Genomic DNA, 13,567 nt, shown 5'->3' on the forward strand with positions numbered 1-13,567 from the left:
GGCCTCCTTAAATTTACGTTCATATCACATTTTGGTGTGATATAAACAACAGGTGCCTTTCCAGTCAGTTCTATGTAGAGTATTCAGAGCATGATCAGAAAGGCCAGATTTACCATCATTATTAAATTTAATAACTTTTAAATAACTGTTAAATTTAATGTTGAGTTTATTTTTCACTTGGTTAGACTATAATAAGTTTAGTTTAATCCTTTGTCCAAGTGTGAGCAAACAAAGTTTGCGCCTGAAAGTATCTTCAGGACTGGGGCAAGGTGGTACAACACCGGGCAACTCGTTGCAAAGGTGGAGAAAGATCTCTTCACTCCCATCTCAGTATCTCCCATAATGCAAAGTACATCTCCTTGCGGATATGTGTAATGCTATGCATTAAGGCAAAGGCCACTACCCATACTGGTTTCGACCTTTATTGAGGTCTTGTTCAGTGGGAGCCAGGCCCAGTAGTGGAGACACCAAGACAGAAGCAGTGAGAGGTCATCCCAACCTACAGGAGTTGCCAAAGGGTGTACAACCTTATTAGTAAATTACTCCGGATTCAGAGAAAGATGTCCTTTGCAACAAGTTGCCCGGACATACAACCTTACCCCAGTCCTGAAGATACTTTCAGGTGCAAACTTTGTTTGCTCACACTAAACTTATTATAGTCTAACCAAGTGAAAAATAAACTCTCAACATCTTTCTCTGAATTCAGAGTAATTTATTAATAAGGTTGTACACCCTTTGGCAACTCCTATAGGTTGGGATGACCTCTCACTGCTTCTGTCTTGGTGTCTCCACTACTAGGCCTGGCTCCCACTGACGAGACCTCAATAAAGGTCGAAACTGGTATGGTAGTGGCCCTTGCCTTAATGCATAGCATTACACATATCCACAAGGAGATGTGCTTTGCATTATGGGAGATACTGAGACAGGAGTGATGAGAGGTCATCCACCTTTGCAACGAGTTGCCCAGTGTTGTATTGTACTACCTTACCCCAGTCCTGAAGATACTTTCAGGCGCTTGCTCACACTTGGACAAAGGATTAAACTAAACTTATTATATTAAATTTAATAACGATGGTAAATCTGGCTTTTCTGATCATGCTCTGAATACTCTACATAGAACCGACTGGAAAGGCACCTGTTGTTTACATCACACCAAAATGTGATATGAACGTAAATTTAAGGAGATCTGTGAAATTCTTATCAACCACCCTAATCTTAACAATAATGGTGGTCTAAAAATCTTAAGAATATGAGAGGCACATATTCTACCCACATAACCTTTTCGTCTAAGAGTTAATTATAAATAGGACTAAGTAATTCAGGTAATCGAGAAGCACAAGTGAGGTTCGGGCCAAATTAGGTTGCCAAGATCAGATTTTCATTTACAACAAATAGTTGAGAAATCATGGGAATCTGCGAAGGATCTGTATTTAAGTTTTATAGATCTGGAAAAGGCATAAGACAAGGTGCTAGAGAAAAGCTTTTCAAAACACTACAAGTATATGATCTATATGGAATATTATACCAAGCAATCATAATCTATATTTAAGTTGTAAGTCAGCAGTTAGAACTAAAGGAAATACAGGAAGATGGTTTGTAAAATCAGGGCTAAGACAAATATGCACATTATCACCACCCTTATTCACCATCCATATGGATTGCATTATGAAAGAAAATAGCAGTAAACCTGATATTCGAATCAGAGATATCAAAATTCATTTAAGTTTAGTGGAGTGAAACAGCACTAGGAAAGGATTAAAAGTAGTATTTAATTCTTCCAATATGTCATCTCAGTTATAGAGACATCGTCAGGGAGTGCAAAATGAGACTTGTGACACACAGCATAAATCTAATTCAAACAACTAGGCAGGGTGCTCTCTATGGGCACCTGTCGGTGGCCTCGAATGTAAACTGGGATCTCAGAGTATTAATCTTCCCCATATTTTGGGAAGTTTTATACAACCATATTTATTCAAATTAAGTTAATTTTTAAGAGCAACAGCAGAACAGTCTAAAATTAGTCTTTCTCTTCTAAATTTACTGTGATGGTCTGCAAGGCCAGATTAACCATAGTCATGACTGCAGATGTATTTTTTATGTTCTTCCATTTGGATGGTAGCTGATCTTCCTGTCTCTCCATAGTAGACCAACTTGCAAGAACAAAGCACTCTATATACACCTGGAACTGAGAGGGGGGAGGGGAGGGAATTTATCTTTAGTGGAGCAGATAAGAGCAGCTAGTTTTAAGTGAGACTTGAAAGCAGTGTAACAATTGTATTTCTTTAAGATTTTGGCAGTGGCGGCTGGTGAAAATTTTAAGTGGGAGTGCTGCATATACAAAATAAAAAAAATTCTTTTTTTCCAATCAGTAACCAATTTATTGATAAATAAATTGGCATATTAAAAATTGCTTTATTAAAAATATTTCACCCTCATCATGAACACACACACCAATAATAAGTTTCATATCTCACAGAAATAATTCGTGCAAGCATACAATTTATCTGTAGCAACACTGCTCAGAGAGCAGTGTCAGATTCACTTGTGCATGCAGTGACAAGTGCAAACGAATATCGGCAATTGGCCAAATGCAATAATTCTGACACTACGTTAGATCGTAGTACATTTGTTTCGTGTAATGATAATTTTTCATGTAACCAATAATTGAAAAAATATAATTATTTTCATATTTTCAATAGTGACGCTCGTCATAATTCAGCCTTGTATCTATAATAAATAATTATATGTTATTTTAACAGAATAAAATAAGATTTACAAAAAATAGTTCACCCTCACTACGAACACGCACCAATAATAAAAGTTTCGTATCTCACAGAAATAACGAGCACAAGCATACAATTTATCTGTAGCAACACTGCTCTCTGAGCAGTGTCGGATTTACTTGTTACATGCAGTGACAAGTGCAAACAAATATCAGCAAGTCTAGCTGCAATTGGCCGAACGTGATAATTCCGACACCGCGTTAGATCGCAGTGCATTTGTTTCATAATCTAAAGCATTAATCAAACAATTCCAATTATTAATTATTCAATCAATGTCGAAACATAAGCTGTTACCTTGAACATGTTGTATTACATTTATGTAATGTTGTAAGCATTATTATTTATAAACACAAAATTTCATTTTTTCCTTGGGGGTGCTGCAGTGTTGCAGTGCTTATGTATACAAGCCAACACTGGATTCTAGATATTTTTTCTGATGTGCCTTGGACATAAGGATGGTGATAGCATTACTGATTAAACTAATTTTATTATAAAATCTTTCTGAAGAGAAGTCATGGATTGGAGGAATGATTATTTTTTTGATATTGTGAGAACTGTAACCACAGGATAGAAAAGTGTGGTGTATATGATTGAATTCTGTTGCAAGATATAAGCTCTATGGATTAGTGTTTTTATGACATTATGATTCACTTCCCCCCCCCCCAACATCATATTGTTGAGGGGTGGGGAGAAGCGAAGGGAAAGTTTGTGTGTGAATATACCTACCTGTGTGAGTGGATTTCCTATATACTGAAAAGGACAGCTTACCATTAGGTAAGCAGATGACCAAGGTGTCTAGAAAGGCTAGACTATTATGGTTTCCTTAACACACAGATATCAAAATAAGCTCTTTGCTTTATACAGATGATGCGCTTCTAAATTCTAAACACATCTAGGACTAAAGTTTCCAGAACTCTCTAACTAAACTGAATAACAGCTGTAACAAATTTCACATGAAAACTTCAGATGCATTCTGAATGGAGAACTGGGGCAATATAAGTTAAATATTTCAACTATTTTGGCACATTTGTTAGTGAAAACAACAAATTAAATCTGGAAATAACAGAATAAGCAAAACTGCTATGGTGGAAAGTCAGTTGAATAAATATGTATGGAATAAGATAGAAATTAGCAAAAACACTAAAATAACAACAGTATACATGACAGTGTTCAAACTAGTTTTAGTTATGGATCAGACTGTTCAGTTAGAAATAAAGCACTTGACCACAGATATGAGAGCTCTAAGAAAAATTAGCTAAGTGAACAGATGGCATCAATGGCAGAATCATATTAAAAATTAAGATATTAGAAAGTAACTTGACATTGCTAGGATTCAAGAATGTGTGGCAGAGCTAATCATAGATGATATGGCCACTTAAATAGAATGGGTAAGGAAAGGCAAAACAGGTGTTTAATGCCAAGATGGCAGGAAAAAGACCAAGAAAAAAATCCAAGGTGTAAGTGGATTGATTCAGTCCAGAAATGCCTTAGAGGAACAGAATGTTAGATAACACAATACTGGAGTGCTGATAAGTAACAGAATAATTTAGAGCCAAAATTGTTAATAGGAGATTAATAATAATGTGAACTTAAATCATGCTGTCATCTTGTCTGAACACTCCTTGAGGGTACATATTAGGATGTTGAGGACGATGATGGGTGTGATGTTGGATAGGGGTCTAATTTAGCAATATGTCTAGAGGATATATTGCTAAAATTGTGAGGACAACATAGTAAATTCTGGGAGATGTAGGGGGAGAGAACAAGCCCACCCACCTTATACAGCTTCCAGGTCATCCCTGGTAGCTGTATAAGATGGGTGGGAGTGGTGAATGATTGGAATGCACCATCTGAGAATGTGTTGTCTGCATTCAGGCAGAGTATGATGAGCTGATGAGTGAACTGAGCTGTGATGATGACAGAGGATCCTTCCATGATGAGTCGTTGACTCCACAGAGATAATATTTGAGTCTACAGTCTAAGTCTTGAGTCTAAGTTCACTTCTGTAACTTCATTATGTACAACGGTAATCCAAGTGACTCAATATAACAGCTAATGCATCTCAAAGCAGTGACTCACAAGTTATCTAATGCAAGAAAGGTATAGTTCTTTAACTACGTAAAGTTCTAATTGTAGATAGACAAAGCTAGATGTAGGCATCATCCATGACATGGAGGAATGATATTATTTATTGCAAATAAAACTGTATTAGTCTCTAAATTTACGAAGTGTAAGCAAAACAAAAGCATCAGATTAGAAACCTGTCTTAATAATAATAAAATGGCATCACTATAACACAAAATCTATTTAAAAATGCACTTTTTATATGATCATTTTTATGATTATTTCCTTAATTTATCATGTGTCAGTATATATGCATATACAACAGATTCTATCTAAACAAATTCTGATAAAATTTGATATCTATGAACTCTAAAATTTGGTGAACTATTTCTATTTTGATATAAATCAGACAATATAAACTAAAGTAAGGATGAATCTCATTTTTTTTTAATAAATCAAATCATTTCCATAAGTGCTTAAAAATTATAATGACTTGAAAATGTAATGTTAAAATGTTCATCATGTAGGCAGTTTGTTGGGATTTTTCCTTTTTTTTTTTAATTGATTGATTACTTTTAGAGAATTTTTATACGAAATCTTAGCCACCCTAACAAAGATGGAAGAAATCTTCACACAGTACAGCCTAAAAATTAATTATAAGAAAACAAAATTATTAATTACAAGTAAAGCAAATCCAATGAAAATAAACCTGGAAATAACAACCTACTACAATAGGTATCCTCTTTTAAATATCTTGGAAGTCTTATCACAGAAGATGGAAGAAACCAATCAGATATTAAAGCACGAATAATCCTAGCCAGAAAAGCATTCAATAACAGAAGAAACATTTTTACCAGTAAAGGACTTAGCATCCAGCTCAAAAAAAGGCTAGTTAAAACATACATATGAAACATTGCATTATATGGGTGTGAGGCCTGGACTCTAACAAAACAACACATGAAAAAGTTGGAGGCATTTGAAATTTGGTGCTGGAGAAAGATGATGAAAATTAGTTGGACAAAAAAGAAAAGTAATGAAGAAGTTCTGAATATAGTTCATGAAGAGCGGTCATTAATGAAACACATCAATAAGAGAAGAAAAAGCCTAATTGGACATCGTTTGAGGCATGGGGGACTGATTACAGAAATAATGGAGGGGACTGTAGAAGGAAAGAGGCCACAAGGCAGACCAAGAATTTCATATATAAATAACATAATGATGCTAACTGGCACTAAGAGTTATGAAGAGATAAAAAGGAAGTCACAAGACAGGATGTTGTGATTTTTGAATTGATGCACCAAAGAAGAAGAGAAGAGTGCTTATCATTATTGTAAATTCACTCACCTATGACAAACTACTGAAATGTTCCATTCAGAGTACCAAAACCATGTCTGAAAATTCACTATAGCAACCTAGTCACTATAACAAACCCACTTTGATAGCAGACTTGTAGTTTGAGTTATAAATTCCATATTTAAAAAAAAAAAAAAAAAATGTAAATAAAAATAGGCTATAACAATACCTTCTTGACTCTGATTTCTTGCTGCTTCCACTCTTTCCATTAACCAGTCACGTTGTCTTTCCAGTTGTTCATTTACCTCAACTTGAGTATAGTAACGTACTTTCCATTCATCTTCTAAAAACAAAATATGTATACGCTTTAAACACACGTTACATAAAGTACAATTATGGATTCATGATCACACAGAACACTGAATCAAAAGCAAATACAAATATTTCAGATTTAACAAATGAATCTCTCTCTCTCTCTCTCTGGAAAAAGTTTAAGCAGTGACATAAAAAGAGTGGACAGATTTTCTGGAACAATGTTTTTTGTTAATTTAATAAGTTAATTTTGTGAAGTGAATAAGAGGGTGGTTGATGGAGAGATATCAGAGAGTAGTTTATTCAGGAGTAGAGTCCAGTAGAAGGCATGCAAATAGTGGCATGTCACAGGGCTCTGTTCTTGGGCTGCTGCTATTTAATTTGTACATTAATGATACATGAAAGGACTCAGAAGCACTATTCAGTTGTTTACCAATGATGCAAAATTGGTTAGTTAATAAAGATTATGTAAAAATCTTTATTAACTATTAAAAGTAGTATAATAAATTTAGTTTAATCCTTTATCCAAGTGTGAGCAAACAAAGTTTGCGCCTGAAAGTATCTTCAGGACTGGGGCAAGGTGGTACAACACCAGGGCAACTCGTTGCAAAGGTGGAGCAAGTTACCAACCCTCATATCTCAGTATCTCCTATAATGCAAAATACATCTCCTTGTGGATATGTCTAATGTTATGCATTAAGGGAAGGGCCACTACCCTGACTAGTTTCGACCTTTATTGAGGTCTCTTCAGTGGGAGCCAGGCCCAAGTGGAGATACCAGGCAGAAGAATTAGCAGGTCATCTCTACCTGCTAATAAACTTTCAATATTAAAATCTACTAATAAACTTTCAATATTAAAAGTAGTTAATAAAGATTCAAAATTTTGATCGACTGGTAGTCTGGGCAAAGGAGAATGGACATCAGTTTTAAGTGGCAAAGTGTCAAGTTATGCATTTTGGGGTAAAAAGTTAACACCTGTATACCACATTATTATTATAACGGTGTCTCCATGGAGTCAGAAGACTCATCACAGAACCACTGTTTTAGTCTCAATCAACCTCGTGGATCATTTGTCCTAACCATTACACCATGCAGGCCACACATTGATGAAACTGGCCTCCAGGATATTGATGAGACCAGATATTTGGGGATGTTGGTGGATAGGGAGTTAAAGTTTAGAGGGCATATTTCAAAAGTGGCTAAAGCAGCTCATCAGATTACTTGGTTACTGAAGAATACTCTGACGAGCAGAGACAAATAGTTTATTATACCTCTTTATAGATGCTTGGTAAAATCCCATCTTGACTACTGTGTGCAGATTTGGTCGTCCAAGTTTCTTGGGGATGAGGATGAGGTAGAGGATCCAAGGCCTATGGAATGAGCCTTATGATGACAGGTTAAAGAATTGTGGGTTACAAAAATTGATTGACAGGCAGAAAAGGAGAAGAAATCTAAGAAATTGAGACATACAAATTACTAAAGGGTATTTACAAGATTAATACAGAGGGAATTTTTCAGAACAGGTCTGGTGGTGGGAAAACTAGGAGCCATCGTTGACTGAACAAGAGTGTAGCCAGAAGAAGTATCAGGACTAGAATTTTGCTTGAGGAATGGTAAATGAGTGGGATAGGTTGCCAATCTGTAGTTCAGTCATACTTTGAAGCACCATCTATCATACTTTGAAGCAAAGTATGATAGATACTGCAAGAATGTTGGATAATGCTTAGCATGATATTTAGGGCCTCATTTGATGAGTCTAAGGACTCTATGGAGTAGTCAATAATAATAATAATTTTTGGATGTTTGTTGTTTGGCATTCTTTTTTATTTTTAGTATGATATTATATCATACAAGCCATTAGGAAAAAGAAAACCAGGACATCTTCTCAAATGATGACTTCTAAGAACAAGCCACACTAGGCCTAAATATCCTTGATATGCATGATGATGATGATATGATATATAATATCATTTTGATATGATCTTTTGATATGGTGTGATGAGATCAGCAAAATTTTTATTTCTTTTTTTACTTAATTTCAACACTGCTGTTTCAGTGATTTTTAGTGTCAACTCTATCTCTGTTGTCTCTCCCTCAATCATAGAATTCAGAAAAGACATAAAAATTAAAATAGCAAGACATGTGATTCACATTTTATGTCTCTCTCAGTTTATGCCAAATGCCTAGAACGTTTACTTTCAAATCTATCCTATCTCTCCCTTCCATCTGATTCAGAAGGGTTGGATCTCCTTCTAATGAGGAATCACGGCGATATAATGCAGTTGGCATGCCACTCCTCTGCTGCATCCCTATCGGAGGTGTTCATGACTGTAGTCCGTGTGTGTGTGTGTGTTCACGGGGCCGGTTTGCCTGCTTGCATGATGAAAAAACTCTACTACCCATGCCCAAGACCGGCTAACTTGGCTATGGCTGAGGAAGATCGTTGGGATCCTCAAGTCTCTGACAAAGCTTCAAATGGAAAATGTACCATGAACATTGTTTTCAATTTTGAAACTTCTGACCCTTTGCATCAGGCTAGCATTTATCAGCACTTTGCAAGTTTAAAAATGCATTGTATTATTCTATTCAAATGGCATGAATGTATATTAAGGCAAATTTATGTATGGAATGTCAAAATAAAATTAAAATTAAAATAATAAATGAAGAATTTAAAAAAAAAATCATATGACATAACTTTTTTGCAGAAATTTTGAATGCATCACGGTTTATAAATATATATATATATCACTATCGGTTTCCTGATGCATATTCTCAAGGAGTGTTCAGTATACTGTTACGTCAGGCGTTTTCTCTCCTGTTTCACTTCTTTATTTCTTACTCTCTTCCTTAATTTTCTTTATTCTATTTCCTGCGTATCAGAGATTTTGTTGCCGAAAAATTTATTTGAGAACGACTGCGCCAGCCAGTAACTTATTTCTGATACTTAATTAACATAGGGATCACGCGGAGTGCAGTCATAGCTCCCCCCTTTCTATCTTGCATGAAATCTTCCCTCCCCCCACTCTCACAAGTCCGAGAGTTTTTATAAGTGGTAGGTCAGTCTCAGAACAACAGAACTCATGAACTTTGGTTTAAAAGAATACATTTATTATAACACTAGAATAGATACACATTTGAATAGTCATTCAAGATATACTTTAAATAATGATTTCAATGCTAAGTTACCTTCTTGTTCAAAATTGAGAGTCTGAACTCCCCCCCTTTTTAGATTAAGAGATCCAAAATTTCAATCTTTATGCTTAAGTAATTCAATTATATATCTCTGCCTTATAATTAAGCTCAGACTCGACTTATCTTTACAGGATTATTCAATGCTCATTTTCTATATACAATTCAAGATAAGGTTTATACATGGCATATCAAACTCATACTAATTTATACTCTAATATGGAAAACAAAGTCCAATTCTGCAAAATTTCTAAGCCCCACACTCTAAGTGTAAGTCAGGCTAATATTTAACACTACAGCTAATAGCTTCTTCCTAACAAACTGTTCAAGAGTTAGGTTCCCTTTTCGGCACACAAACTTAGATTAGCACGAGTCTTCTTGACACAGACAATTAGTCCAAACAGTCACTAAGGCACTATGAGCAAGTAATTGTATGGAGCTCTTCAAATCCTTGCCCCCTCTTCTTATCTACGTTTACAATTATATGAGATAGATAAAAAGGTTGTACTTTACCATCTTGTCTTTACTAATGGGGTTTCCGTGACTTCCCCCATGCTTTCACTTTGGATATGGCAAGATTTCGTATTCTCTCGCCTCTGCGGCCTCTATGGCCTTCTATGGCCTCTGCGACTTACTTATTCTTTCTTTGAAGGTTGCTCTTCGCTGACTTTACATTGGTGTGGTTCACCAATGGCTCCTTATTGAAATTCTGACTTCATTCCACAGGTAGCTTTGTTGAACAATCACTATGTGATTGTTCGACACGGTTATAACAGCAACCGGAGATTGTTGCTGGGCACCGGCGACAAGCTTCCTCAGCTATCCAGGCTAGGACGGGAACACAGGAACAGAAAACAAGAGAGCGTTTGAGCCTCGTGCCGTGCCTTATATCTTCCTTGTGAGCACTCTCTCTCTCTCGATGTCTACATCATACACTTAGCTATGGCCGATTGGTCATCCTAACTCTGAACTGTTTTAACATGGTTCTAAAACACAGATTTCCTATGCATATTTAATAACAATAATTTTGGTTCTGAAACAGTTTCCCTTTGCTTATCTTACAAGAATAATATTAGTTCTTAACACAGATTTCCTTAGCTTATTTAATAGTAATAATTTCAGTCAATTTGACATACCTTTGAATCACAATATATACAATACTTCCTTAGCCCTGTTCTTGGAAGTATAAGCATGTCCATTCCTTAAGTTTTCAATCTCTCTATGTTGGGTCGAAAACAAAATGGCCTATGGATAGTGGGTCAGCTTTTTCCAACACAACAATACCTAACAGCACTATGTGATTAAGTTTACATTATTATTAATCTCCTAATAACAATTTTCATCCAAATAATTCTATTATTTGTCAGCTCTCCAATGTTTTCATTCTAACTTTTCCTTCTAAGTCACTTTGGACCGAATCAATATACCTAGACCTTGGTCTTCCTCTGAGACCTTTTTTTTCCCCTGCTATCTTGAAATCAAACACCTGTTTTGCTAACTTTTCTTCTCCCATTCTCTTTAAGTGACCATACCATCTTAGATTAGCCCTGCTCACACATTCTTGAATGCAAACAATGCCAAGTTCCTTCCCAATATCTTCATTTTTAATACAATTCTGCAATTGATGTCATATGTTCAGGCTGGTAATTTTTCCCAGAGCTTTCATATCTGTGATCTTTGATCAAGTGCTTTATTTCTAACCAAACACTCAGATCCATAACTTAAAACTGATGGAAAAAATCATTTCCTCATCCAAGACAAGTGAACTTTTACCTGACAAGTAAAAAAATCAGAAGAAGAGTCAGTTTAATCATTAGTTTTACTTAGGTAATGCTGGTTCAGTAACATGCTTTATGTCATAAATTACTTTTTGTATTTTTACCTTTCTTATCACACTTGCTGAAGTATTCTGGGCAATTTTCACTGATTTTGTTATAATGGAATACAGCATGCACACATTATTGGAGAGTACTTAACCCTCATATGCATAATGGTCTCATATGAGGACACATAAAAATGATGTCCTCAGATGGGGACATCATTTTTAACATATACAGGGCACAAATTTAGCAAAATTAATGAATTTTGAATTGATGAATGAATTCATGGTAATACTGTAAGATTAAATGATAATGTATCATCATTATAATTTTTTTATAAATGAACATAAAAATTCACACGAGAGGTTTAAGCATACCACAAAGTAACAGCCAATCGTGACATGGTAACCTGAAAAATGCACAGCGGACAGTAGTAATTGGCTTATTTTGTACTGAATGATAGAATATGCAAAATATGAACTATTAAGATTAAAACTCAATAAGCTGAGAAAGAAGTATTTTGGATTTTTTGTGAATTAAACATCCATGAATGGAGTACATAATGACGTGAAACTGACTGAAATTTCAAAAGAATACAAGTTTAAAACAGAAAAAAATAAAAGGAATAGGTAATAAAGGAATGATTTTAGAGCATAATTACAGAGCATTTATTCAGAGCCATGTCAGTATTTAAGAAAATTCACTTGACCAAAAACCTCCTTCCAAATTTTAGTAATGATGAAATAACTCTTGCATCTCACTGTAAGGCTGCTCTGCATATAAACATAAAAGAAAATGTATAAGAAGGCACCTAGTCAAGCCATAAATACTGTTACCACTCAAACAGCACACAAATCTAATCTATCAGTAAATTGTTTACAGCCTTCAGCAGATACAAACCACACGTATAACATGAATACAGCAGAACTCAATTTCAAAATGTCACCCTTTTGCCTTCATGTGCACGCAGAGTCTGTAAGGCCTCGTATCCATGGCAGCATGCATGCACGCACGCACGCGTGCGCGCGCGCACACACACACGCACACACAACATCCAATGGAAGCACTGCTACTGCTCGCTCCAAATCCACTTTCAGGCTGGCAATGGGTGTCGTTTCTTGCAAGCTAATCTCTCAAGCTCTGATCACAATTTTAAGTCCGGTGGATTCAGATTGGGACTATCAGATGGAGATAGGAGGTTGGGCATATTCACCTTCAACCACTCGTGTGCAGGGGCTGAGTCCAGTTGGAAGGCCCACTGCCTACTGTGAAACAAGGTGTTGTTCAGGGGTTGCACCACAGGTTCCAGCATGGTGTCTGGATATTGGTGAAGGTTTTGACCACTTTCTTGCATAAATGAATACAACTTGAATACAACCTCCTGATACATCACCACCCACCAAACAATCACTGATGGGGGTGATGACCTCTTTGAATCCTAGGTGCTATGGAACATGCTCTGTGACCATCTGGGACATTTACCCAATCATTTTGGTGGTCAAACGACTCTTCAATAGTGAAAATATTATCATCTGTGAAGAGGATATCTCTGTGTCTCTTGTTCATGTACCACTGGAGACTGGCCTTTGATTTTTATCACCCTCTGCCACATAAGTTGGTGTGTTAGGAAGCATCCAGTAGAACAACGATAGGCTCTCACCCCAAGGTCATCAATTAGTACATGTGACCATCATTCTCTGCAAAACGGTCATCTCTCATGGCAGTCAGATGCATCTTCTGTATCATTATAACGATTAATAGTCCAATACACAAACATCCTACTGATCTCGAGTGTTTTTAGTGTTGAAAATCACAGTTGGCTGTATTCCAACCTTGTTAAGTGCCATTACAGCTACACAGTTCACATAATCTCCCCCACTGCATGTTAACCTGTTCATCTAGACAACTCTATTACCAGTATCAACAACTAGTTATGAATGAGGATTCAGCTAGATGAACCTGATGAATGAATTGAGGTGACCTTTAAAAGATTTAGATGATTTCATGATGGTCAATCTAAATGCCACCCTTGTACAATTTAAACCTGAGAAGACCATTCATAAGTGATATTTCACTGAAAAAAATGTAAGACACATTCAAAGGCAT

At 36.0% G+C, this 13,567-nt stretch overlaps 1 protein-coding gene across 4 annotated transcripts in view; it reads right to left on the reverse strand.

Moving 5' to 3' along the window:
• Nucleotides 1-13,567, reverse strand: part of LOC150097944 (coiled-coil domain-containing protein 169-like) — a 113,735-nt gene that overhangs the window by 60,471 nt on the left and 39,697 nt on the right. For all 4 annotated transcript variants that reach the window (XM_090406021.1, XM_090406017.1, XM_090406018.1 and 1 more), the window contains exon 3: nucleotides 6,370-6,483. In XM_090406021.1, the coding sequence (XP_090262147.1) occupies nucleotides 6,370-6,483 (114 nt within the window). The remainder of the gene's footprint in view (nucleotides 1-6,369; nucleotides 6,484-13,567) is intronic.

This window comes from Typopeltis vanoorti, chromosome 16 (assembly GCF_054136105.1).
Source record: "Typopeltis vanoorti isolate ZY-2024b chromosome 16, IOZ_Tvanoo_1.0, whole genome shotgun sequence".
Lineage (NCBI taxonomy): Eukaryota > Metazoa > Arthropoda > Arachnida > Uropygi > Thelyphonidae > Typopeltis > Typopeltis vanoorti.